The 25778-nt window shown below is 38.3% G+C and overlaps 1 protein-coding gene across 3 annotated transcripts; it reads left to right on the top strand.

The window, feature by feature from the left end:
- The first annotated feature begins 22842 nt into the window (after positions 1-22842).
- Positions 22843-25190, top strand: LOC115748445 (dynamin-related protein 4C-like). 3 transcript variants are annotated; one of them, XM_030684931.2, is made up of 2 exons: positions 22843-23582; positions 23692-25190. In XM_030684931.2, the coding sequence occupies exons 1-2, from the start codon at positions 23219-23221 to the stop codon at positions 25047-25049; spliced, it is 1722 nt and encodes a 573-aa protein (XP_030540791.1). In that variant the 5' UTR covers positions 22843-23218; the 3' UTR covers positions 25050-25190. The 3 variants fall into 3 exon arrangements, with proteins under 3 accessions (XP_030540791.1, XP_048137054.1, XP_030540790.1); XM_048281097.1 differs by having other exon boundaries at positions 22843-23586; positions 23696-25190; XM_030684930.2 differs by having other exon boundaries at positions 22844-23590; positions 23700-25190.
- Positions 25191-25778: the final 588 nt, after the last annotated feature.

Genomic DNA, 25778 nt, shown 5'->3' with positions numbered 1-25778 from the left:
CAGAAAGGATCTCGGACGATTCAATCGTAGAAGATCATTTGAGACCAAAAATGAAGGCCAAGAAGTCATTTGCTTCGAATGTAAGAAAAGAGGCCACATCAAACCCAATTGCCCTCTGTTAAAGAAGAAAGATAAGGATGAAAAATCCAAGAAAGCTTTGAAAGCAGAAACTTGGAGCGACATCGAATGTGAAAGTGATGAAGCATACGCAAATGTTTGTCTAATGGCAGATTCGGATGATGATATCGAGGTAACCTACCCAAACATCTCTCCCGAAATATCTGCGTATATAGATGAGTTATGTTTAGAATACAAGGCTACTCTTAAGAGACTTTCTGAATTGAAAAAGGAAGTTGTCGTCTTTAGACGGAAGGATATTTCACAAAAAGATAAAATCAGCTTTCTCGAAAAGGAATTTTGTCAACTAAATGAGAAATCTGATTCTATATCTTGCGAAAATTCGCAATTGAAATCAAGGATAGAATTTCTCGAAAAAGAAAATGATTTCTTGAACAGGAAAAGAAATCATTTTGAAAAGGAGAACATTTCTCCGAAAAAGGAAAAAGATATTTTCGGAAAAGAGAATTCTGTTTTGAAAATGAAAGTTTTAGAGATACACAAAAAATTCTCATCCGGTTCAAAAACTTTGCAACATATACTTTCCATACAAGCTGCTCGCTACTATAACAAGTCAAGACTTGGTTTTCAAAAGGAAAGTGATGAGAAAAATTATTTTCCAACCGTAAAAGAAAGGCTCAAGCGGCGACCTTCCAAACACGCTTATCAAAGTCATTTTCGGAAACAATTTGTAAGATTTGAAGGACAACACCCCTCGGGATGTTCAAATTGTGATGATCCGAAATACTTCAGGAGCTACTACTCAAAGATCAATCGATCAACACTTGACATTCTTAGATACACTTCTACGACTAACCTCAAAGGACCCAAACAAATTTGGGTACCAAAGAAAAAGTGAGAATCTTTGATCATTGCAGGTACCAAACAAAAGAAGAAACAAATGATACCTTGATAGCGGGTGCTCTAGACATATGATTGGTGACTTATCCATGTTCATTGATCTCGAAAAATTTGATGGAGGAAACGTGTCCTTTGGAGGCAACAACAAAGGAACGATTATCGGCAAAGGAACCGTGAAGATTGGCAATCTACTTATCAAAGATGTTTCATTAGTCAAGGGTTTGAACTTCAATCTTGTTAGTATTAGCCAATTATGCGATATTGGATACAAAGTTTCTTTTGCAGAAAATAAGTGCTCGTGTACAAGCCAAGACAACAAGTCATCATTTATTGGACGAAGATATGGGAACATGTACCTTCCGGACACGTCATCCGAAAATGAAAAATGTCTTCTATCCGTCAAAGACGATCCAGAACTATGGCATAGAAAGCTGGGACATATAAGCTTCAAGCAAATAAACAAGCTCTCCAAAAAGAAGCTGGTGAGGGGACTTCCAAATGCCGGATTTGAAAAGACAAAACTTTGTGAAGCATGCACACTCGAAAAGCAAGTAAGAAATTCTTACAAACCCGTTAATAAAGTCATCACTATCCATGCTCTACAACTATTGCACATGGATATCTTCGGACCCACTCGAACACAGAGTATTGGAGGTAAAAAGTATTGCTTTGTTATTGTGGATTACTATACAAGATTCACTTGGGTATTCTTTCTTACTCACAAGAGTGATGCATTCTCATTCTTTAAAACCTTTTCTAGAAAAGTCCAAAATGAAAAAGGTTATTCAATTACAAGTATCAAAACCGATCACGGAGGAGAATTTGAAAATAACTACTTTGCTGATTTCTGTGATCAAAATGGTTTTCAACACAATTTTTCTTCTCCATATACTCCTCAACAAAATGGAGTTGTTGAAAGGAAAAATAAATCTTTGCAAGAAATGGCACGAACATTTTTAATTGAAAACAAAGCTCCACCTCATTTCCGGTTGAAGTCAAGCTTTTGCCATGTTATGTAATCAATCGTGTTTTCCTCGGACCATTGATTGAGAAAACTCCCTATGAACTCTACAAAGGAAGAAAACCAAATATTTCATATTTTCATGCGTTTGGTAGTAAATGTTATATTCTTAAGAATGCAAGTGATAGGACTAGTAAGTTTGATGAAAGATCGGATGAAAGTGTATTCTTGGGTTACTCCACTACTAGTAAAGCATGCCGAGCCTTCAACAAGAACTCTCGGACAGTTGAAGAATCAATGAATGTGAAATTTGAAGAAGAGCGGATTACTCGGACGATGGATTCCCAAGAAACAACAAGATCTGAAATTCAGAACACATCATCCGAAAAAGAAAAACCATCATCCGAAGATGCGAAACTAGTTGAAACGTTTCAGAACAGGGAAAACACATTGCAAGGCACATCATCTGAAGGATCAAATGATGAAGACCTCACCGAGACCGAACATGACAAACAAATAGAAGCTGGAAATACAGATCAAGTCATCCCGCAAATTAGGTTATTAGGAATATATATGAAGGAGTCAGAACCAGATCTAGACTCGGGGATACAATAAATGCCTTTGCTCTAGTTTCTAAAGTTGAACCCAAAAGAATTGAAGAAGCTCTTGAAGATGAAAGCTGGATCGCGGCTATGCAACAAGAGTTGCAACAATTCAGACCGAATGAAGTTTGGGAACTTGTACCCAAACCAAAGAATCATCCCGTCATTGGAACCAAATGGGTTTTCCGGAATAAACTAGATGACAAAGGAAAAGTAGTCAGGAACAAAGCAAGGCTTGTTGCATAAGGTTACTCATAGGAAGAAGGGATTGATTATGATGAAACATATGCACCAGTGGCAAGACCGGAAGCTATCAGGTTGCTACTTGCTTACGCTTGCCATCATGACTTCAAGTTGTACCGGATGGATGTTAAATGCACATTTCTCAATGGGTATATCAAGGAGGAAGTTTATATCAAACAACCTCTAGGTTTTGAAGATCCAAAGAACTCAGATCATGTGTACAAACCGAAGAAGGCTCTTTACGGGCTGAAGCAAGCACCTCGAGCTTGATATGAAAGGTTAAGTAATTTTCTAACCGAAAAAGGTTTCGAAAAAGGTAAAGTCGATACAACATTTTTAATCAGAAGGGAAGGTAAAGACATTCTGGTTATCCGGATATATGTTGATGATATTATCTTTGGCTCATCTAACCAACATCTTTGTGGGAACTTCTCTCGGAACATGCAGAATGAGTTCGAGATAAGCATGATGGGAGAACTTAAATTCTTCCTAGGCCTACAAGTAAATCGGACTAATCGGGGCACATTCATACATCAAGAAAAATATGCCTTGGAACTAGCGAAGAAGTTTGGTCAAAATAATTGCAAGAAAACAGAATCACCAATGTCTACCTCATCCAAACTAGATAAGGATGAATAGGGCAAACCGGTTGATCAGAAGCTATACGGGAGCATGATTGGTTCTTTGTTATATCTTGCTGCATCTCGACCCGATATTATATTCGGTGTATGTATGTGTGCGAGATTTCAATCCGATCCTAAAGAATCTCATATGTCTGCTGTCAAAAGAATCATCAAGTATATAGGAACTAATCCAAACCTAGGATTATGGTATCCCAAAACATCATATCTTATATTACACGGCTATTCGGATGCTGATCTTGCAGATTGTAAGTTGGATAGAAAAAGTACTTGAGGCACGAGTCAACTTCCGGGATCAATGCTGGTGTCTTGGTTCTCCAAAAAACAGAACACCGTAGCTCTATCAACTACGAAGGCTGAATATGTGGCACTAGGAAGGTGTTGCACTCAAATACTATGGATGAGCAACAACCGAAGGACTTTGGTATTGAAGCTCACAATGTGGAAATCAAATGTGACAACACAAGTGCTATCAACCTCACAAAGAATCCAGTTCTGCACTCACGAGCTAAGCATATCAAAATCAAGCATCATTTTATTCGTGATTGTGTGCATAACTGTGACGTCAACATTAAATTTGTTGATTCTAAACATCAATTAGCTGACGTATTCACTAAGGCACTTGATAAAAAGACATTTGAGTACATTAGACAAGAGTTGGGTATTACCATGATTCCTATTTGAGCTGAGATCTAGATAGGAGAAATTTCCTCGGAATTTGGAAAGTATCATTTGAAGACCTTCAGCAGCTCCAGAGCTTGGAAACATCTTCTAAAGGAACTTACGGATCTCGGAACTTGAAAAATCATCTGTAGACAACATCTTTTGAGCAAATACGACAAAAGATTTGATCGTTCGAAATCTTGGCGCGTAAGTCGTTTTTATTTTTGGCAACAAATAAGGTACGCATCAACACAATCTTCTTAAATATTCGGCAAATATTATGTGATTGTGCTGATTGCTCTGATTGAATATTTGATTGCCTTGATTGAAATTAAATTGGTTGAGTTAAAATATTCTCAAAATATTATCAAAAGAATTTCCTATTTTATGAAGATTAGGATCATCTTTTACAGAATCCTTCTTTCTAAATCGAAATCATTTCTTCATATTTAAAAGGGGTGGTCTTCACACTTGTTTTTCCCAAAACCTTCTTTCATAATCTCGATCTCCTAAAACTATCAACGCCCTACAATCCTTATGGAGCCCAAAAACATCTCATCCTCAACAAACTACCCCGATCTTTCTCAAAGTGATCTAGAGAATGATGATCATCTTTCCCTCAACGAGTTCGTTGAAAAAGTCAAAAAGGAAAGAACAACAGTCATAAAAGCAAAACATGAAATTCTGGAAGAAGAAGACATCTATCATAAAGAGATGTTGGCGTAATACCATGACACTCAGGTTGAGAACCGCGAAGAAGAAATCGCCGACCCAACGCAATTGTCTGTAAACCAAGGAGAAAAATCTCAAGGGGAGGACATGGAAACAGAACTAAGCATTGAAGAAGAAGAAATGAATCAGAATAATGACTCTGGCATGTTGGAAGATGTATTGTACTACTAGACTGAGATGAAGTATCAAATCACTGGAATGTACAATTTGCTCTTTCGGGAGACGGAAGAAATGGGAGAAAGGCTTATGGAAGAGTTCGGTGCACTGGCATAGGAACTCTCGGAGAAAGCAAGACAAATTCTCTTCAAAATTGACAGATTCATCAAGACGGTGGATACACTTCAGGAATCCATCAACCAATGGTTGGAAGAATTCTCAAAACTGGTGCTGATGAAATTTTCACAAGACTTCTTACTATCGACAGCACCACGTAGCTCCTTACAACCAACAAGGAAGGAAACTAACCAGCATTCCGAACCGGTAAAGTCTCTCACTGCCAAAAGAGCTGCCTTTTATCTTGAAAGGAAAATAAGATTGGCTAAAGTTGTTAGAAAAACAATTCTTATAGCTCGACGGAAAGAAGATGAAGAGGAATCAGTGAAAGCCTTGATAATACACAATGGGTTCGTTTCTAAGCAAGAAGTGATCGAATATGCAACCAAGCCAACCGAGGAAGAATTGAAGAAGGCTTCACCGCAAGGAGTTTAAACCGACAACGAGTTGAATCTGAACGATTTCCACATTCATGATCTTCTTTGCTTTTGCAAGGAAAATGGGCAAGACTTTGCTCGAGCGGAATGTGCAAGAGCAGTGGTAGAAGAACGGAAATTGGATCCAAGCTACATCTTGACCGGAATACGGGCTCTTGAAAAGCTATCTACGGAGATAAAAAGGGATATCGTCTAGAAGATTCAACAAGATAAATATGATCACACTCGGGGAGATTGGTGTCACTTCTGGGACACAAAGAAACCAGAAATCTCTGACACGAACAAGCTATGTGATATTCCGTTTATGCGGGGTAAATGCAAAGATAACCTGAGGAAGTTCGATACAGAATTCAATATTGAAATGACTGCAATCAAAGATCGCCTGAGTTTGAAGGGATAGACCCTCAAAGAAAATATGAACAACAAATACCATCTCACAGGCTTCGAGTTCGAACAGGCTGAAAAGAATCTGCACAAGCTAGCAACTGCAGTCAATGAAAAGCTGTCTCACATGACACGAGCTGTTGTATTTCAAATCTATTAAAGCTCTCTTCCAACTTCTTTCAGTCTTAACCTCGTTGCACTAAATAAGAACCTCATCTGTCACACTCTTCGCTTTTTTGATTGAATGATTGACAAATTGAATGCCAGCATGATTTGATTGAATGATTCATTATTTTCTAAATGCTAGTATGTTTTGAGGAGACTGCATAAATGATCCGAATAGGCATTGAATTCAGGGGGAGCAATGTTTTATCACTATCCGACTATGCGGGATACTCCATTTTGCTGATGACAAAAAGGGGGAGAAAAATGGCATAGAATTGAGACATATTTGTGATAATGTTTTGATGGTGTCATGATATACACTTCATAATTGTATATGATTGTATGAATGGATCGTGTGAGATCAATCTATTATATGCGTGTGTATTCTGGCAAGTATCCTTTAAATACGGGATTTCAGCATGTTTTGCGGAATACAAAAGCATGGACTTTAGAGACATCATCCGAGAAGGAACATCTTCTCTTAAACGGAACATGTGAATAAGTTCCACTTTTTCAAAATCACATATTTAAAAGCTCTGACTAAACAGGACAAGTTCTGAGCATTAACAAAGAGTGATGATTTGAGGAGTTACAATACTTATTCGTATTTGAAACCGTTTAATATCTCAAAGCACTTAGAATACAAACTTATTGATTGAGATAACACAAGTTCTGAAGATTGCTCATCATAACATATAAATGTATTCTTTCTTAAAACTTATTCTTGCTAAAAGTACAAGGCACGACACTCCATAATTATTACTTAGCAAGATTATCACTAGAGTAACTTTGTTGAAGTTGCTTATCCTTTTTTAAACTCAATTTTTCATTCATATAGTGGATCGTTTTGTCATCATCGAAAAGGGGGAGATTGTTGAGAAAAAATCCCTAGACGGTTTTGAAGTTGACAAAATAATCCTAGTACTCTTGTATTTTGAGATAATGCTGTGATTTACTTGTTTTGCAGATTATCCTTTGGTGCGGGGATACACAGGATTGAATCTAGCAAAAGGATTTGGCTCGGATGTTGTTTCTAAGAGTCTCAAATGCTGGTTCGAGCTCGGGCGTTGAGTGGGGATAGCTCAAACATTGGAATGACGCTCAAGCTCTAAGAGAAGTACTTCACTAGCGGTAATCAGAATTTCAAGAGGAATAATAATTGAGCTTAATTGATGCATATCAACGGATGCCATCGAGCTGGATCATCCTTGAAGATTCTCATCGATTGAGATCAATCAAGAATGCGGAACCAAGAAGACAAATCAAAACTTTCTAAATGGAAGAAACCATCTATGGAAACCCGGGATCATAATTGTATGGGTGATTTGATCCAAATGGGGAAGACTTTCCTTTGGCGATCCCCAACGGCTAAGAGATCTTCTTTTTGCAAACATCTCGTCCAAAAGGGTAGATTTGGAGAGATCTCTTTTGGATGCCTTGCAACGGCTAGATTGGAGGGGGAAGAGTATAAAAGACATATCGAAGACAAAGGGAAAACAGATCGGCGTAAAGAGGGAAAAATGTTCATAATTCCTAGATAGAGTGTACTCCATTTTAAACACACTTCTTTATCCATCCATTGTAATTGTGAGGAGGTGTACACAAGAGTGTTGAACGCTAGGTGTGAAGTCTTGCGTGTTAAGGAGATCAACGATCCGTAACCTCCGAGCATATTAATAGTAGAATCCAGCCGATTGGCTGTCAGCCGAAGAAGTGGACGTAGGCTTAACCAAAGCCGAACCGATATAATCCCTCCGTGCGGTTTTCATTATCTCTTACTCTAATTACTCTAAATACTTTGTGATAACTAAACTGCACACGGACAATATGCATCGATCCTATTACATATCTTGCATTAATTGAATTGCTTGAGCATATGAGATTTCTGTTTTACACCGTGTGATTTGAATTCCGCAATAAAATCTTAAAATCACACGTTATCACCTATTCACCCCCTCTAGGTGAATTCACTAGCCACCAACACTTTAGCCTTGCAAAAGCGATTTTTATTCTAATGCAAACATGAGCATACATGATACTTCCAAGTGTACTAGCATAAGGTACATTCCTCGTTTGGGCTTTCTCAACATCTACATGAGAACATTGTAATAGATTCAGTTTATCACCGTTAATGACAAGAGCAATTCTTGGGTTGCATTACTACATATTGAATCTTTCAAAATACAATCAACATTTTCTCTCTGAGACAAACTCAATACATTGCGAGGATGATCTCTATAGATCTCAATGCCCAAGACAAAAGATGCCTCATCAAGGTCCTTCAAAACGCTTTGACAACATCGGCTTTGTATCATGCGGTAGTCCAAGATTAATCCTCATATGCAAGATGTTGTCTACATAAAGCACTAGGAAGACAATATTCCTCCTACTAACCTTGAAAATATATATACATGTTGATCTATTATGTTCTCGACATAACCAAATAAAGTGTCCATACTATAAAACTTCAAGTACCATTGTCTAGAAGCTTGCTTGAGGCCATTGTCGCCACCTGCCTTTCAAAATTATGTGTCAATAGCTATAAATACACTTTTTTTTGTCTATACACAAGCTTACTTGAATCATTAGCTGCAAACCCTTCGGGTTGTTCCATATAGAAAAAATCTTCGGGTTATTCCATATAGACTTACTCATCAAGATCTCTATTCAAAAAGGTAGTTTTAACATTCACCTGGTGTAACTCCAAATCAAAATGAGTTACTAATACCATGATCACTTTGAAAGAATCTTTAAAAGAGACTGAGAAAAAAATTCCTTCATAGTCTATTCCTTTTATCTAAGTGGAAACCTTAGCTACCAGTCTGGTTTTAAACTTCTCTATCTCTCCTTTTGAGTATCTTTTAGTCTTACACACCCATTTGCATCCGATGGGCTTGTGACCTTCAAGCAATTCAACAAGCTCTCAAGTACTATTATGTTTAATAGACAATATCTTGTCTTTCATCGCATCCAACAACAAATCCGAGGATAAGAAACATCATATGTATAAATCATTGAATCAACCAAATAGCTTATATTATAGTCATACTCACCCGGATAGACTACATAGTCCGGTGGTATAGCGGATCTTCTCTACCCGATAGATCTAATAAGAGAAGTTACTTCAACCTTATCCCGCATTTGTGGGGCTTGGGGAACTTCATTAGAAACTATCTCAACAATAGGATCCCGAACTCGAACAAGCTTAATCCGTGATGTGGGGGGCTCTATGATCGTCCGAATAGGTATAGAAAATGACACAGTACTCCCCATTGTACCGTTATCCTTAATAGTCCGTGAGCAATTACCCTCTTCGACCACATCATATTCCAAAAACTTCGCTGTCTGTGATTCCACAATTCTTGTGCCTCCACATGGATTACAGAATCAATATCCCTTCAAATGATCCAGCTAATGTATGAAGTAACACCGAGTTATTTTGGAGTCCAACTTACTTAATGTTGGATTATATAACTTTATTTCCAGAGGACATTCCTAAACTTTAGGATGGTTCGAGCTAGGTTTATGTCTAATCCATAACTCAAAATGAGTCAATGGAATAGCTTTGGTAGATACATGGTTTAGAATATAAAGAGAAGCTTTTAAAGTTTCACCCTACGAAAAATCGGGTAAGTTAATTTTACTAATCATATTCCTCATTATATCCATATGGGTGCGATTGTGCCCTTTGGCCATGTTTTTTGTTCAGGACTCCTAAGCATCGTAAACTTAGATATTATCTCGTAGTCCTCCAAGTATTTGGCAAATGACTCTTTATGCTATCCAACATCGCTATGCCTACCAAAATACTCACCACCTCGGTCATATCTAACAACCTTTATGATTTTTCTCAACTGTTTCTCAACTTCAATCCGAAAAAACTTGAATTCATCAAGATATTCAAACTTTTCCTTAGGTAACCATATCGGAAATGGTCATTAATAATAGTGATGAAAGAAAAATTTCTACACAAGATTGCCATGTAGGGTCCATTGATATCTATGTGAATGACCTCTAGCGGGTTAGAAATACGGACTGTAGTTTTCTTCCTTGTCTTTGTCATATTATACCAATAACGATCTGTATAATTCTCCAAGTCACTTTTAAGAGCAGGTCGGATGTCAGCCTTTATCGGCCTTTCCACTCTTTTCCTAGAGATGTGACCAAGACGTTTACGCCACAATGCATAAAACTATTCTTTAGGTAAAAGCCTTTTAGAAATAAGTTTTTAGCCGTGTAAGCGACGTATATATCATTGAGAATTAAACACAATATATACAATCCATTGGACATATAATAGCAGCCAACCTTATTCGAATTAAAGAACATAGAAATGATATTGCTTCTTAGTTCAAAAGAGTAACCACATATGTCCAGACATAATTCGGAAACTAAATTCCATCCAAATGAAGATACATAAAATGGATTTCTTAACATCATAATTACATTCAAAATCTGGATTTAAAATGACATCTCCCTCGAACTCAACGTTGACTTTATTGTTGTTTTCTTCAGTGAGTATTGATTTATCCTAATTTGGCTTTCCCCGATTCATGAATCTCCGTATGGTGAATACAACATGATTGGTTGCACCGCTATCTAGCCTCCACAAATTGAATGAGGCTTGCTTATATGTTAAATTCACAAACCAATGCTAAAGATTCATTACACGTACGCTTGTGATTGGATAACCAAGTGTTAAAATTATCACAACCTTTCTTTATGTGACCTTTTTTCTTACAAAAGAAGCAGCAGTTATCATCCTTCTTGAAAGGATACTTTCATAAGACTCAAACGATCGGAATGACCAATAGTTTTATGTTTTCCTTTAAGAGTATGATTTTCAGACCTCTTGCTCTACCGGTCTACCATCCTTATCATGTAATCTCTAACTCTGTTAGAACCATTAAAACTCATGTTGAAAATCCTTGCATATGTATCTCAATCTTGGCATTTGACAAGACACGGTTCTTAATCTCCAAGACTTTCATCATTTGTCTAGCAATGTATTCAATTGACAAAATACTTTTCAAATGTTCCCGAATGGATCGCTTCATAGATAATAAGCTAAACCGATTGCTCTTTTCCTAAGCAACAAAGTGCGCTTTCTCGATTCCAAAATGATCTCAATGAGATCATCGGCTAATTCTTAGTAAGAGCAATATGAACATCTATTAGCTCCATCTCAAACAAAAGATCATCTACCAATGTCTTAAAATTTGAATTAGTGTGAACCTCAATCTTAATAGAGTTGCATGTACTACAATTAACTTCATGTGAGTACTGTGTGACTTAAAACCGTATAAGTATACATCTTGAGGGTTATATGTATCATCATGTAATCACCTTTGGGAAGAATACATGATATTCTAACGACCATGAGAGCATATTCTAACCTTCGTAAATCCCCACCTTTGGATATACGAATCACTAGAAATTAATCACTCCTTAACCATATGTTGTACATGTAACCCTCCATGAATAAAAACTAGGTAACTTGTAATCGTATAAGTACACATTCTGAGAGTTACATGCATCATCATGTAATCACTTTTGAACGGAATACATGACATGTAGTTGTATACTCTCAACATGATAGCAGCTATGAGAATATATCTCAATCTTCGTGAATTCACTACTTTTGGGTGTATGAACCACTAGGATCGATCAAATTCTCAAGCAAATGCTATACATGCATCCCTCCATGAATTAATACATAATCACCTCTTTCGGGAGTATGATCAAGTGTTCCACTTTGGCGGTCACTACCTTAGTTATGAAATACTCCCCAAATTTTAAATATTTAAAATTTAGTCCATGAGGGAAGAATTTCTTTTACAATTTAGTCCTTGAAGTTTCGGCCAGCCCATTGATTGGGCTTGGCCGGCTCGTGGTCTCCTTCCGAGCTTATCCGATCTTTTGGGCTTAAAGTAGAGCATTCTTTATTTAATAAACCTTTCATTAAATGCCCTTTTTTTATTTGATCTTTAATGGGCTAAAATAAACCAAAAGTAGGCCCTAAAGCCTTTCTAATTTTCATATATACATAATTAAAACAAGAAACTCACCGTTGATATTTTCATATATACATGATAATTTAACATGTATGTGTGTGTGTGTATATGTTTAATATATAACGTGTCTTAATGTGTCGAAATTTTCTATTTTTTGAGAAATGACGTGTCGTGCCATGTCGTGTTGGTGCTGTATGAATACAGAAATTAATATATCCTATATGAAAATTATATGAAAATAATCTAATATTTTTGCTTAGGGGCCAGGGTCAGTCCCTAATTTTTAATGAGTTCAATAACTAAAAAAGGTAGCCAAAATTTAGGTATCAAGAAAGCTCTACCCCAATATGCCTATGTCTACTTTTAAGATTCCAATCTCGGTCGGTAAAGCGATAGATCAGAAAATTGCCTCATTTTGTTGGAAACAGAACGCTTCCAAATCGGGAGTTCATTGTAGGAAATGAGAAGTTCTAAAAATCAAGAAAGACAAAGGAGGACTTGGTTTCAAAGATCTTGTTGCTTTCAATAAAATCATGTTGGGTAAATAGGCGTGGAGATTGTCTCGGTTCCCTCGGCTCTCTAGAGTCGGGTTCATAAAGGAATTTATTTGCCAAAGGAGGAGATTTTTGGAATGCATGGGCTCTCGCCCCTTTTAGAGGGGCTTAATACCAAAAAAAAAAAAAACTCTAACTTTAGCATTTGTGACAATTATATCGACAATTTTTTTCTGTCTCATGAAAACTCTCAACTTTTACTTTTGTCCTAATTCTACTGGTCTAATACCCAAAAAAACCCTCAACTTTGGCATATGTCTCAATTACATCGAAACTTTTTTTTGTCTCATAAAAACCCTCAACTTTTACTTTTATCTCAATTATATCATTGTCAGCCTTCAATCCATAATTACCGTTAGTTAATTATACGTTGCTCGAATTTTCTTGCCGAACTTACCAATGAATGTTCGAAATTTAGAAACAGTAGATTTCATGGATGACGAGATTTTAGAACGTTCGTTCAAATATCTCCATGTCTAGCCGTTCAATGGGCATTGAAAGCCGAAGAGAATACGAAATGCGCCATCTTGAGTGCCTCTCTATCTCCCGACAATATGTAAGGGAAGCAAACAACAAAAGAGAAGTTCACAATTTTTTTCATCTTAGCTTTGCTGAAGTGTAATCATCAACGATGTGAAAATGCCACGTAAGATTAACTAACAATGATGATTTTGGACAGATGACTAACATGGTAGAATTGTGACAAAAGTAAAAGTTGAAGATTTTTATGAGACAATTTTTTTTTATATAATTAGGAGATATGCTATAGTTGAGGTTTTTTTTTTCTTGGTACTAGGCCAGCAGAATTGGGACAAAAGTAAAAATTTGGGATAGAATTGAAACAAAAGTAAGAGTTGGAGATTTTTTATGAGACAAAAGAAAGTTTTGGATATAATTGTCACAAATACTAAAGTTAAAGGTTTTTTAAGGTATTGGGCTCTCCCCGGGGTGGCAAAGCTTGATAATGGGTATAGATGTTGTCAGCTAAAATGTTAAATGGGGGGTACGTGACAGAAGGAATATCAAGATTCGAGAGGATAGGTGGCTTTAAGCTGGATTGGTCGGTGGCCCAACAAACCAAGTGGATCCGATACTAGTTGCAAATTTAATTGATCAAGAAGCGAAGGTATGGAAGGTACAGAAGCTGCAAGAAATCTTTGATGAACACATTGCGCAATAGATTTTAACTATCCCTCTCTGCCTCAATTCTGGAAAAGATCCGTGTGTGTGGACAGGAAATAAGTGTGGGTCTTTCATTGTTAAGAGTGGATATAACTCTCTCTAGCCAACAATCACGGAACCAAATACGCAACAAGCTTCATCTTACTACCAGCCGCCCCGTGCTCTGTCGTCTACAATTTGGCAACTAAAGTCCTATCCTGCAGTATAATTCTTCATGTGAAGTGTGTGCCAGAGTGCACTTACCATGACAGAAATCTGTATAGGCGAAGGTTTTTTTACCAGATCTGATGTGCCCCCTACGTCGACCAGCGTCGGAGACAGTTGCACATCTCTTTTACCCTGTGTGAATGGACCAAAGTTATTTGGTCAGACCCGAGACTCCAGATCAGTGTATCTCCGGGGAGCATAAACAAAATCGAACAATGGTTTATGAAGCGACGTCTATGGGTATAAAAGGGATAAGTTTAAAAAAAAAATCATAAACCTATTACATCGGTATCAATTCAATTATAAATCTTTTAATTGAATTAATTTAGTCCTAAACCTTTTCATATAGTTCACGAACTAAAATGAACATGTATTAGAAGTTCAGGGGTGTAGTTTCGGGATTACATTGCTTGTGATTAGATATTAAAACACGAGTTTTTAATGAGAAGAAAACGTACAACTTGCTTGCAAAAAATGACAAGAGATTTCCAATTAATTAGAAGTGCAAAGAACATGCATGGCGGAGATGATACAACAGGCAAGCAGTGGAGTCGACGATGACGGTGCTGAATTGTAGGACTCATGTAGAGCATATCTGGTATCAGTAACTGTTTGTTGGCTGTCCATCGCAAGTGTGAGTGCTTGAATTGTGGTTCGAACAAAGATCGCCGATCAATCCAACAACACACGTCGTTCGATTTCATCTTTTTCTAGTATTATTTACATCGCCGGCAATGATCGTTCCAGATGTTCGGGCTTGTAACCTTTTTTTTTCTCCCTTGGCATTTACATTCCCGCGTGAAAGAAGGACACTGCGCAACTTAGTCGGCTCGTAAGGTACTTCGCCATCTGAACGAAACGAGATGCTCGACTTGGGTCGGTAGTTGGCGTCAAAGTCCACGCAACGAGACGAGCGCGAGGGGAAAAAGATGCGTTGGGATCGTCTGGCTCTGGCTGGCCGAGTACGATCTCGTTCTTCGCCGTGTTTTTGCTTTCCCGTACATGTTCGGGTCGGGCGGGCGGGCGGGCGTGGGGACGTCCCTGCCGCGTTCTCCGCTTCAATGAAATCCGTGCACTCACCGTGTGTGTGTGTGTGTGTTGTGCAAGAATCTCCTCCGTTCTCTCGTGCATTCACATTCCCTTTACTTCACCACTTCAATTTCCTCTTGGCGACCGACTCTATGTTCGATCACATGTCTCCTGTTCGACGGAATGAGTGGACCCGTCAAATGGGTCAATCAGGTTTGGATCGACTCTTAAATGATCTGATCGTAATTGATCAATTTAACTCGTTTTATGACAAATTTATTGTAATAAAGATTTAGTGGACCATACCTAATTCATACTTGACATTTACTCGTGTTCCTAAAATACTTTAGTATTTTCTTTAATTCATATACAAACCGAGGTGAGAGTGCAGAGCGAGTGAGCACGAAATCAAATGAACACGGGAAAAAAAGAAGTGAGAGTCATAAATGATAGAAGTGGGTTGGTCTAAGTAAGTTGAACACCCATTTGTAACTCATTTGCAATCCATTTAATACTCATATTATATTTGAACTCATTTATGATTCATTCATTAGATACAACACTTAACTAATCATATATGGGTTCATAAATTAATTTATGACTCATTTTCACATATCTACGAATAAGTCAATCGTGCGCATGCAAGTATCTCCTCGGCCATGTGTCTACTTTCCTTCTGTCCACAGATTCTACATCTCGATATTGCCAAATTATGCACCCATATGATGGAAATAGCTCTTGTTTTTCTTGTCCAATTTTCGGCCAAGCAAAAGCAAAAGCAAAAGGAGAGAGCGGTTAGAAAACCCCCATCTAGGCCGGGCTCGGGCATGCATGCTCTCGGTTATTCGTACGAGTTTAGGGCTTGAATTTAAGATCAAATTACATGTTGGGCTAATCCGTACGCGATTCGCAACCAGGTGAATTGGAATGAAATTTATCCGATGCGGACATGCTATTACTGAACAAAAGACGTCCACAAGATATCACGAATTTCTTGATTTTCACAAACGGCGACAATTCTAAAATAGACGGGCGACAAAAAAAAAAACGAATTGCAACTAATGCTTAATATATACTGAGACATGGATTCAATTACAATGTTTAGACCAAAAAAAAAAAAAATTACAACGCAATTTTGACCTTAATCTCCCGTGACTAATTCCCTGCATTTAGGGCATGATCTTGACATCTAACAAGTATAGAACCGACCTAAATCCTCAATGCTTCTAATTAGTTTATATTTTCTCGATTTTGGAAATACTATATTCGATATTGGGTTAGTTATTTTGTTTTTAAGTTTTTAATTTACTTCTTCAACACTGAAAATGCCAAAGCGTACATTATCGAACATGCGGTAAACGTGTGTCTAAACATGGACACCTGGTCAACGTAGGAAATATTTTAGTGATGTGAAAGAAAAACCCAAATCTGACCTAATTTTCTTTTCACCCTCGAGCCTCTGTCTGCTCTCTCTGGTCACGCTTGTCCTCTGTGTCTCGTTCTCTCTCCCGGCAATTATATTTGAATGTCAAATATGAAATAGCTATGACATTTAGAGATATTGTGATGATTTATTATGTATATACAAAAATATATATTTAATATGTAGTATGCCCCACCATGTTGAAATTCTCTATTTTTTGAGAAATCATGTGTCGACGTGTCGTGTCGTATTGTGTCCCGTGTCGTGTTGGTGTTATATAGGGGCATAGGAACTTCTCAAAAGGTCGAAATATAATACTCAATTTTGATGTGATTTTTTTTTTTTGTTCTGTTGTATTTTTGTTTGGGAAATTAAAAAAAAAAACACTTAAGTGTTCTCATTCTCACGTAAAAATATGAAATGAATCTTGCTTTTAAAAAAAGCAATTAAGTGATCACATCGGTTTCAAATACCGGACTCAAGTAGCCATTGCGATTTCAAATAAACATCTGATATCAATTGGCTAAATATTTGGATTGGCCAAGAGCATTTTTGTCCAAAAATATTGTTTATTATAAAATAATTTTATTTTCATTTGTTTTTTTCTTTGTTGAGGCCGGCGAGGCTCTATGAGGGCTCGATGACCCTCGTGGGCAATTGGGCGACGGTTGCGACCCTCGCCTAGCCCCTTTGACCATCGCTGGTGGCCGAAATAAACAAAACAATGATGCAAAAAAATTCGACCCCCCATTATTTGAGAAAATAAAAGTATTTCAAACTTTTATTTGAAGCGGGGTTCGCTTCAAGCCTTGATTTAGTATTTTCCCTTTTGTTCCGACTGGCAACCAATTTTTACTGGACAAAAGAGTAAATCGCTTATCTTCAGTGCCCCTCAAATGGAAGGAAAAGAATAAGGAAATCGACCATAATCTCTTTACTTTGTAATTGACTTGAAAATTAATTGCAAGCACAAATGTAAATTTATTTCAATTTGCTTGTTCAGAAAAATATGTATACCAAGGATAACATCGGAGAAGCTCCGATTTACTCTAGCAATGATAGAGTCGACGAAACATTGAGAATAAAACCGGAACCCCTCATATAACTCCAAGCTTTTTTTTTTTTTTGGTCGAAATTTTCCAAGCTATTAACTTCTCCTTCTTCTTTTTTGGGCATTCCAAAGTGCGGCTAAAGTCGGTCTTTCCACCACAACGGCCGACTGGTGGGAGACCGAGACTCATATTGGAACATGAAAAAAGGTGGTGTGAAAATTTAAGGGCATGTTTGGTAACGTTTATGTTTCTTTGATTCGTGTTGTTTTATTATCATGGACATAAAACAAGCATATATCGATCGGGTAATGCTAATTAATTTTTCTATTCTTTGGAACAGAAATAAGAAGCAGAATAAAAAAATTTTCCTCCTAATTTTCGAGAATGGAATTAGGAAAAATTACTCCTGTTCAAAAATTTCTTTCGAGAGTAGAATTGTTACAAAGAGGCGCTAAGGATACTTTTGTTTGGGAAGGATCAAGGAAACAACAGAGGAGGAAAGAATCGGTGGGTGGCCCCCACAAAGAGTGGTCCCCTCCGATTTGAGAAGAAAAGACGAGGAAACGGGCGGACGACGATCAGGCCCTTTCCGCCAACCTTCCAGCCGTTCACACACAACTCCATCGTGAGGGGTAAAAACGTCTTTAACCATATCTTTTTTTCCTTTCATTTTTTATTTTCTAGCCCAGTGCGACGAAAAGACCCGGAAATGACGAATTACGAAACGACTTATATATTGACGTTTCAACTATTTCCATGCCAAGACAGGAGATAGGTTTTTCGCAGCTAGACACATCAATTTTTTAACTCATATTTGACGTGTTAAGTTATTAATATATATTCGGACGTGAAAGTTTACTTTCATTCGACTCAAGTAATTACACCATATAAAAAAGGGGTTTTCACTTTCAAATGCTCGGAAAAACCTCCAAAAATCTACTCCTTACTCGGGTTAGCAGTGAATACCAAGTAATATTTCATTGATTCATTCTTATTTTATTTTTATTTATATTTTTTTGAATTCTTTATTTAATTATAAATTCCTACATAAATGAAATGTGAAATTCTTGAGTAGTCTATTTCGCTTTGAATGATAACCCTTTTAAGGATCGTAATTCATATGGGATTTGCTTGTCTATGTGTCCTTCCATTCGATCTTTTAGATTTTTAGGTTGAATTTACTGTGTTTTTTTTTTGGTCAGGATTTATTGTGTTAGAACTGAAATAAATTGTTGTTCGACCTGGTCAAATGTGTAACAACTAATTTATTAGAAAGTCATTGAGAAATATTTCATTCACTTATGATAAGCTTTACGGCTTAAATATTCACCAAATCATTTCCAAATTTGTCCAACTCTAATGAACCATTATAGATTCAATTCTGATGAGTGAAAAATGGATGAAGCAGTTTGATACTTGGACATGGTTACCCCGATCTTTAAGAGCAAATCTATTGTTTAGGATATAAAAAACTTGTGATGTGACACTAAGTGATTTGTCGCGATCCTTCCGAGGTGAATCCCCAAAGGAGTTTGATTGATTGCCAAATAGGCACGATTGGTCTCTCTTGCGAAGAGACGCTTGCTCTTAGCACGGGTTCTTTCAAACAATTCCGATCGGGACTTAATTTTTCAATTAGTTATATAAATATAAGATTATATGTGTTAGAAATGAACTCACGATAAGATGATTGCAATTGCAGCATGCTCCGACAAAAGCACCATAAGAGTATTTTCAATTTTGTCCAATTTTAATGAACCATGATAATTGCATATCAATTTTTGGTGGCAAACGTAGGAAATGAGACAATAGTTGAACATGATCAATCGATTCGTTCTGAGAAAATTCGACAATAAAAATAAATTGTGTCTCTATTATGATTTCTACATTACCAAATTAGTATGGAGTTTTCCGTTTTAAATAATTATAGGATAAGCACAATACGACTTTTGAGAGTATTTTAAATTTTTAGAATTGCAATGATCCATAATAATATAAAGCAAGTAGACTACCAAAACAGGAGCTAGGGACCTATGTTGGGTCATTGCTTTATCAGTTGCTTGAGGTTTATTTCGCTACAACCAAAATGATGAGAAAATTATCAAAAAAGTTTTACCTATTGTAATTGTACCAATTTACTCCATTTTTTTTTTTGTTGAGTCCTAAACCTTTTGCAATTGTACCAATTCATTCCATTTAGCTGGTCGGTGGACGTGGTGCCACCGACACTTACCTAGTAAATTTTTAATGATATTTTCATATTGATCGAATTTTTTAATTTTTATTATTAATTTCAATATGTTTTGTATCTATTTTTTTTCTTTTATTTTTCTTTCCTATTGGGTCGGCAAGAGGCTATTGGCCAAAACAAAAAAAGAAAAGAAAAGAAAAGGAAAAGACATCAAAATATAATTAAAAAAATATAATTAAAAATTTGCCACGTCGGCACCGGCTAGCAAAGTGAGTCAGACTTTACTGGAACAATTGCTAAAGGATTAGGACTCAATTGGTCATAAAAAAAATTAGGACTGAATTGACAGAATTGCAATAGATTTAATATTTTTTTGATAGTTCTTCCAATAGAAAGGTTTATGATTCAATTGGCAAACGTACAATAAGTTTAGAATTTTTTTTTTTTTTTTGTAATTGTGCCATATAAAATGTGTTACGAGCTACGACATGTTCATTGAAAAGTTATGAGGAAAATTTTCATAGACATTTGATAAAATGAACACAATTAAGACGTCTTTAAGACCTCGAATGACCTCGGAGTTTCTCAAAATTTTTCCGGTCAACATAAAACATGATAATTCCAAAGCAAGTGGGCGATCGAAATAGGAATCGGCGACTTATGCTTGATCGTACGGATACATGGATTCAATTACAACGCATTGTGACCTTGATCTCAAATGACTAATTTCCGCGTTTACGCCATGTTGTTGAAATCTAATAACTATGAAAGCAACCCAAATCCTCATTGTGACTAATTATTTCTTATTTCCCTATGATGCGTATGACAAAAAGTTCTATTTCCGCGATCTTTTATTTTTTATTTTTTATTTTTTATTTCGAAGAGTAGATTTGGAATAAAAATCTGTTTGGTAACACGACTTTATTTTTCTACTTTCGAAAACAAGTTTTTCGTGCGTAAATTAGTTTGGAGCAGAAATGAGAAGTAGAAATTTTTTACTTTTTTATTTCTGTAACAAAAATAAAAATAGGAATTCTTCTCATCACTTATCTCATTCCCTCTCTTTCGCGTCCCTTTGGCCGGTCGGTGGCCGCCTTCAGCCGGCCGCCTAACTATTGGAATTTTTATGATATCAAATGAACTTTTGTTTTGGAAACAGAAATTTTTTGTCGCTATCAATTATGTATATTTGCTGAAAATTTGTCTAGAGAACAGAAATAAAAAAAAAATTTCAAAAAAATAAAGTTCGAATAGAGGAAGGTTATCATTTGCGTCCTTAATTTAAAAAGAAAGAAAAGTTGAAAAAAAAAAAAAAGGATAAAAAGTATCCGAGGAAAGGGCCCACTGCGGAAGCCGAAGAAGAAGACAACACGCATTTGCTCCTGCTTTTGAATAGTCAAACCGTACGGTCCCCAGCGACCAAGAAAAAATAGCGTACGGTTTCTCCAGTCCAGTATCCGAGGAGAGGAGCCCGTCAAAAGTCTCAATATAATAATCAATTTGATGTGATCTTTCAAAAAAAAAATTCCTAATAATTGATTACCGATTTTAACCAGACCAAAAAAATTGAATCGATTATTTTCAGTGTCCTTCGGATGGAAGGAAAAGACTGAGGGACTCGAACACAATCTTTAGATCATTGAACTGCATAATATTGCCTATGACATCGTCTTGTCGGCGAGGACGGGCAGCCAGCCGGCGAGAGATCGATGCTAATGTCATGTTCCGTTAGATAATTTGGATCGCAAAAATGAAAAAAAATAAGCCATGTTCTAATGAATAATAGTAATTTGGTTTTCCGTTTTCCGTCCATACATGCACGAATATGCAGTAGACGCAGTATAGAAATTTTAGACTCATCAAAATGAGTGGGTCGGATTGGATCGGATTGAAATTGATTCCACCCAGATTGACTCGTTTATTTCATAATCACCTATTTTACATCGAGCTAGCTTATGTGTGGTCGACTTGGAAAAGATAGACCTTTTTCTCCAAGCAAAAAAATGTCTTGGTCAATGTTCCTTCCTTTCAATTTTTTATTATTAACCTTTTCAAACAACTCAATATACAATTGTTTACCTGTTTTCCACCCTTAAGTCTTTCTTCACCTCATGTTTTCATGAAGATCTTTTTCCACCTCCTCCATCATTTGAGGTTTCTCTTTGTTTTCATTAATTTTTGCAATAATGTTAGTATCTAAAACTAATAAAAAAAATTGAATTTTTCCTATAAAACTATAACTTAATAATTGAAAAAATGGCGGTGGCGACCCCCACCGCCATGCCGAAATTGGGCACCACCCACCACCGCCGCCAAACTCAGTGCTGTCATGGCCACTACTATCATTACAAGTAGCCACCGCTGCCGTCAATCGAAACCCTGCACTCAACCACCACAAATACTATTGGCCAAAAACAGATTCTAATCACCTCCATTGAAGAGAAGCAAGAAGCAGTCTTGAGCAAAAAAAAAATTGAAAAAAGAAAAGATAAAGGCTCTTGGTGCAAAAAATGAAGAGGGAATGGCCATGCCTCAAAACACAAATTCTTGCTAACAGCTCCAGACCCAAAACTCACCGTTTCAGTAACTTAAACTCTAGGGTCTAAAAGCGTGGAGCATTAGGAAATTATTTGGCAAAACTGTGGTTAAAGTTCCTACCTTTAAGCTCTAAGGTTACATAGTTAACACTGGATCTTTAGAGAACGTAAGAACCGAAGTGCAGAAGAAAAAAAAATAGAACTTAAAACTACGAGTAATAAAGGAGAGAAAGATAACGCAAAGAATAGAAAGAGTGGTATGAATTGATGTTTGTAATGATTTCTCGTGTTAATTACCTACAAAGAGAAGATATGTTTACATATACTTGCAAAGAATGTATAACAAATTTAGTTAAAGTTCGAATGAAATTGAATTAGTTATAGATGATGCATTATAGATAATGAGAGGAGCCGAAAATACCTCTTTAAACCGATTCTTGTTGAGACGACTTTGACTTGGTCAACACATATGATGTTGACTTTAATACAACAGAATTTTCTCCGTTGGTACATGGCTTCCACATTAAGTCATCTCATGGTCCAACGTGCGATTGAAGTCTGGCAAGTCTCTATATACGACTCCATAACTTCACTACTCCATACAGCGAAATCACCACTTTCATTTCATCGATCAAACTCATCCAAAGTGTAGGAAAAATTTCGAGAGGCTGCAAACAATGGGTGACAACCGGGCTATTGTCCTCCTGGAACCCGAACCCCTGCCGGTCGTCCACGCGGCGCCCCTCGCCGCCTCCTACAATGACCGGATCCGCCCCCTGCTCGACGCGATCGACAGGCTTCGAAACCTCATGGTCATGAAGGAGGGCATCCAGCTCCCCACCATCGTCGTCGTTGGCGACCAGTCCTCTGGCAAGTCCAGCGTCCTCGAGTCCCTCGCGGGCATCGACCTGCCACGGGGGTAGGGCATCTGCACCCGCGTCCCTCTCATCATGCGGCTCCAGGACAACCCTCGCGCCAACTGCCCCGAGCTCTACCTTGAGTTCAACGGCAAGGTCGTCCCCACCGACGAGGACAACATCTCCGAGGCCATTAATGACACCACCGACGAGATCGCCGGCTCCGGCAAGGGCATATCGAACGCCCCACTGACTCTGGTTGTCAAAAAGGACGGCGTCCCGGACTTGACCATGGTCGACTTGCCCGGAATCACGAGAGTGCCCGTGCACGGTCAGCCCGAGAACATCTACGAGCAGATCTCGGAGATGATAATGGAGTGCATTAGGCCTGAGGAGAGCATCATCCTCAATGTCTTGTCCGCCACCGTCGACTTCTCCACTTGCGAGTCCATAAGGATGTCTCAAGTAAGCATATAATCTAGACAAGCTTGGCTTCCATATCGATTGAAAGCTCGAATAATTAAATTTAACTCTGGGAAATGAGTCTGTACGATGATTCGTCTTTGTGTCGCAGATGGTGGACAAGACCGGCAAGAGGACTCTGGCCGTCGTCACGAAGGCTGATAAAGCTCCGGAGGGATTGCTCGAGAAGGTGACTGCCGATGACGTCAATATAGGCCTCGGTTATGTCTGTGTCAGGAACAGGATCGGCGATGAGACCTACGAAGAAGCGAGGCGGGAAGAGGCGAAGCTGTTCGACACGCACCCTCTGCTGTCCAAGATCGACAAGTCCATTGTAGGTGTGCCTGTCTTGGCGCAGAAGCTGACGCAGATCCAAGCCACCATCATGGCCAAGTGCTTGCCGGAGATCGTCAAGAAGATCAATGACAAACTGAACGCGAACGTCGCCGAGCTTAAGAGGATGCCCAAGAATCTGTCCTCAGTCGCGGAGGCCATGACGGCCTTCATGCAGATCCTGGGGTCAGCGAAGGATTCACTGAGGAAAGTCTTGCTGAGAGGCGAGTTCGACGAGTACCCGGAAGAGAAGAACATGCACTGCACGGCCAGGCTAGTGGAGATGCTGAACCAATTCTCTGATGAGCTCCAAAACTGTCCTGAGAATGACCCGAGGACCAACTTCCTTTTGGAGGAATTGGAGGTCCTGGAAGAGGCCAAAGGGATCGGACTCCCTAACTTCCTCCCGCGCACCGCCTTTCTCACCCTTTTGCAGCGGAAGGTGAAGGGGATATCGAGCAAGCCGCCGAGCTTTGTGGCCCATGTTTGGGACTACATCGAGGGAGTTGTGATTCAGGTGTTGATGCGACATTCGGAGAATTATCCTCAGCTGCAGTCGACGACGAGAAGAGCAACTTCCAATCTGATCAACAAGACGAAGGAGAAGGCAATGGATAGGATGATGGAAATCATCGAAATGGAGAAGCTGACCGACTACACTTGCAACCCTGAATACATGTCAGAGTGGACCAAGTTGATGTCCCAGCAGAACGAGGTCATGGACGCGATCAACCGCAGGTCGAGGCATAGCGAAATTGAGGTCGACGGGATCGGGGAGGTCGACGTGGGCGACCTGAGGGATCGCAAGGAGCAGATTCAGGAGGCGTTCGATCTGAAGATGAGGATTACCGCGTACTGGAAGATCGTTCTGGGGAGGTTCGTTGACTCGATGGCGCTGCATCTGCTGTTTGACGTGCAGAACTTGGTGAACAGCAAGATGGAGGCGGAGATCGTGGGCGAGCTGATCGGGCCCAATGGCAGTGGCGGCATCGAGAGGATGCTGGAGGAAGCGCCGTCGGTGGCAGCGGAGCGCGATAAGCTGAACAGGAGCGTCAAGTTGCTGAGGGAGTCTGCCGCGGTGGTGGCCAAGATCATGGACAGGATCGGTTGCGGGGACTACAATGATTGATTAGTGTTGTTGTTCTACTGGATTTTTTTGCTATCTTCTCATGTGTGTGCTCTTGTTAGTTCTGCCCCGTAACTATAAGCTTCCTGGGGTTAGGCGTTTTTCCTAGGAAGGGTATTATGAATGTTTTACTTTTGTTGTCCTGGTAAATCAGCTTCTGAATGTTAGTTTTAAAGGTTGTTTTGTGTCTGCTAATGGGGGTTGATGGGCCTGTTATGGTTCAACCTGAGTGATGTGCGAATCCAACCCACAATCAATTTAGATGGCAATGTCCAAAAAAATGATATCGATCGACATTTCTGAGATGGAGGCCCAGAGAATTCGATGCCTACTTCTTCTTATAAATGTGGAAAAGATACTAGCCGTACTTAAAAGCCGAGCACCCTACCTCTTGAGTTAGTAACCCGACAAAAAATAAAGAAATATATGTAGATACAATCGGGATAAAACAAAGAAATTTAATTGTGTTATATTTTGAGGATAAGTAAACCGTGAGTGCCATAACTTTCAAAACGTTCATTTGAGTGTTATAACTTTAAAAAATCGTTCACTTGAGTGTCATAACTTTAAAAATCGTTCACTTGAGTGCTATGTCAACTTTTTCGGCATCCACGTTAGTTTTTTCGGCCTGTCACGTCAGCTTTTCGGCGTGCCATATTAGCTTTTCGAGGTCCACGTCAAGGATGGCACTCAAGTGAACGATTTTTAAAAGTTATGGCACTTAAATGAACG

Source organism: Rhodamnia argentea, chromosome 6 (genome assembly GCF_020921035.1).
Source record: "Rhodamnia argentea isolate NSW1041297 chromosome 6, ASM2092103v1, whole genome shotgun sequence".
Taxonomy (NCBI): Eukaryota; Viridiplantae; Streptophyta; class Magnoliopsida; order Myrtales; family Myrtaceae; genus Rhodamnia; species Rhodamnia argentea.
The sequence above is the reverse complement of the archived record's forward strand: the minus strand, read 5'-3'. Positions and strand labels throughout refer to the sequence as shown.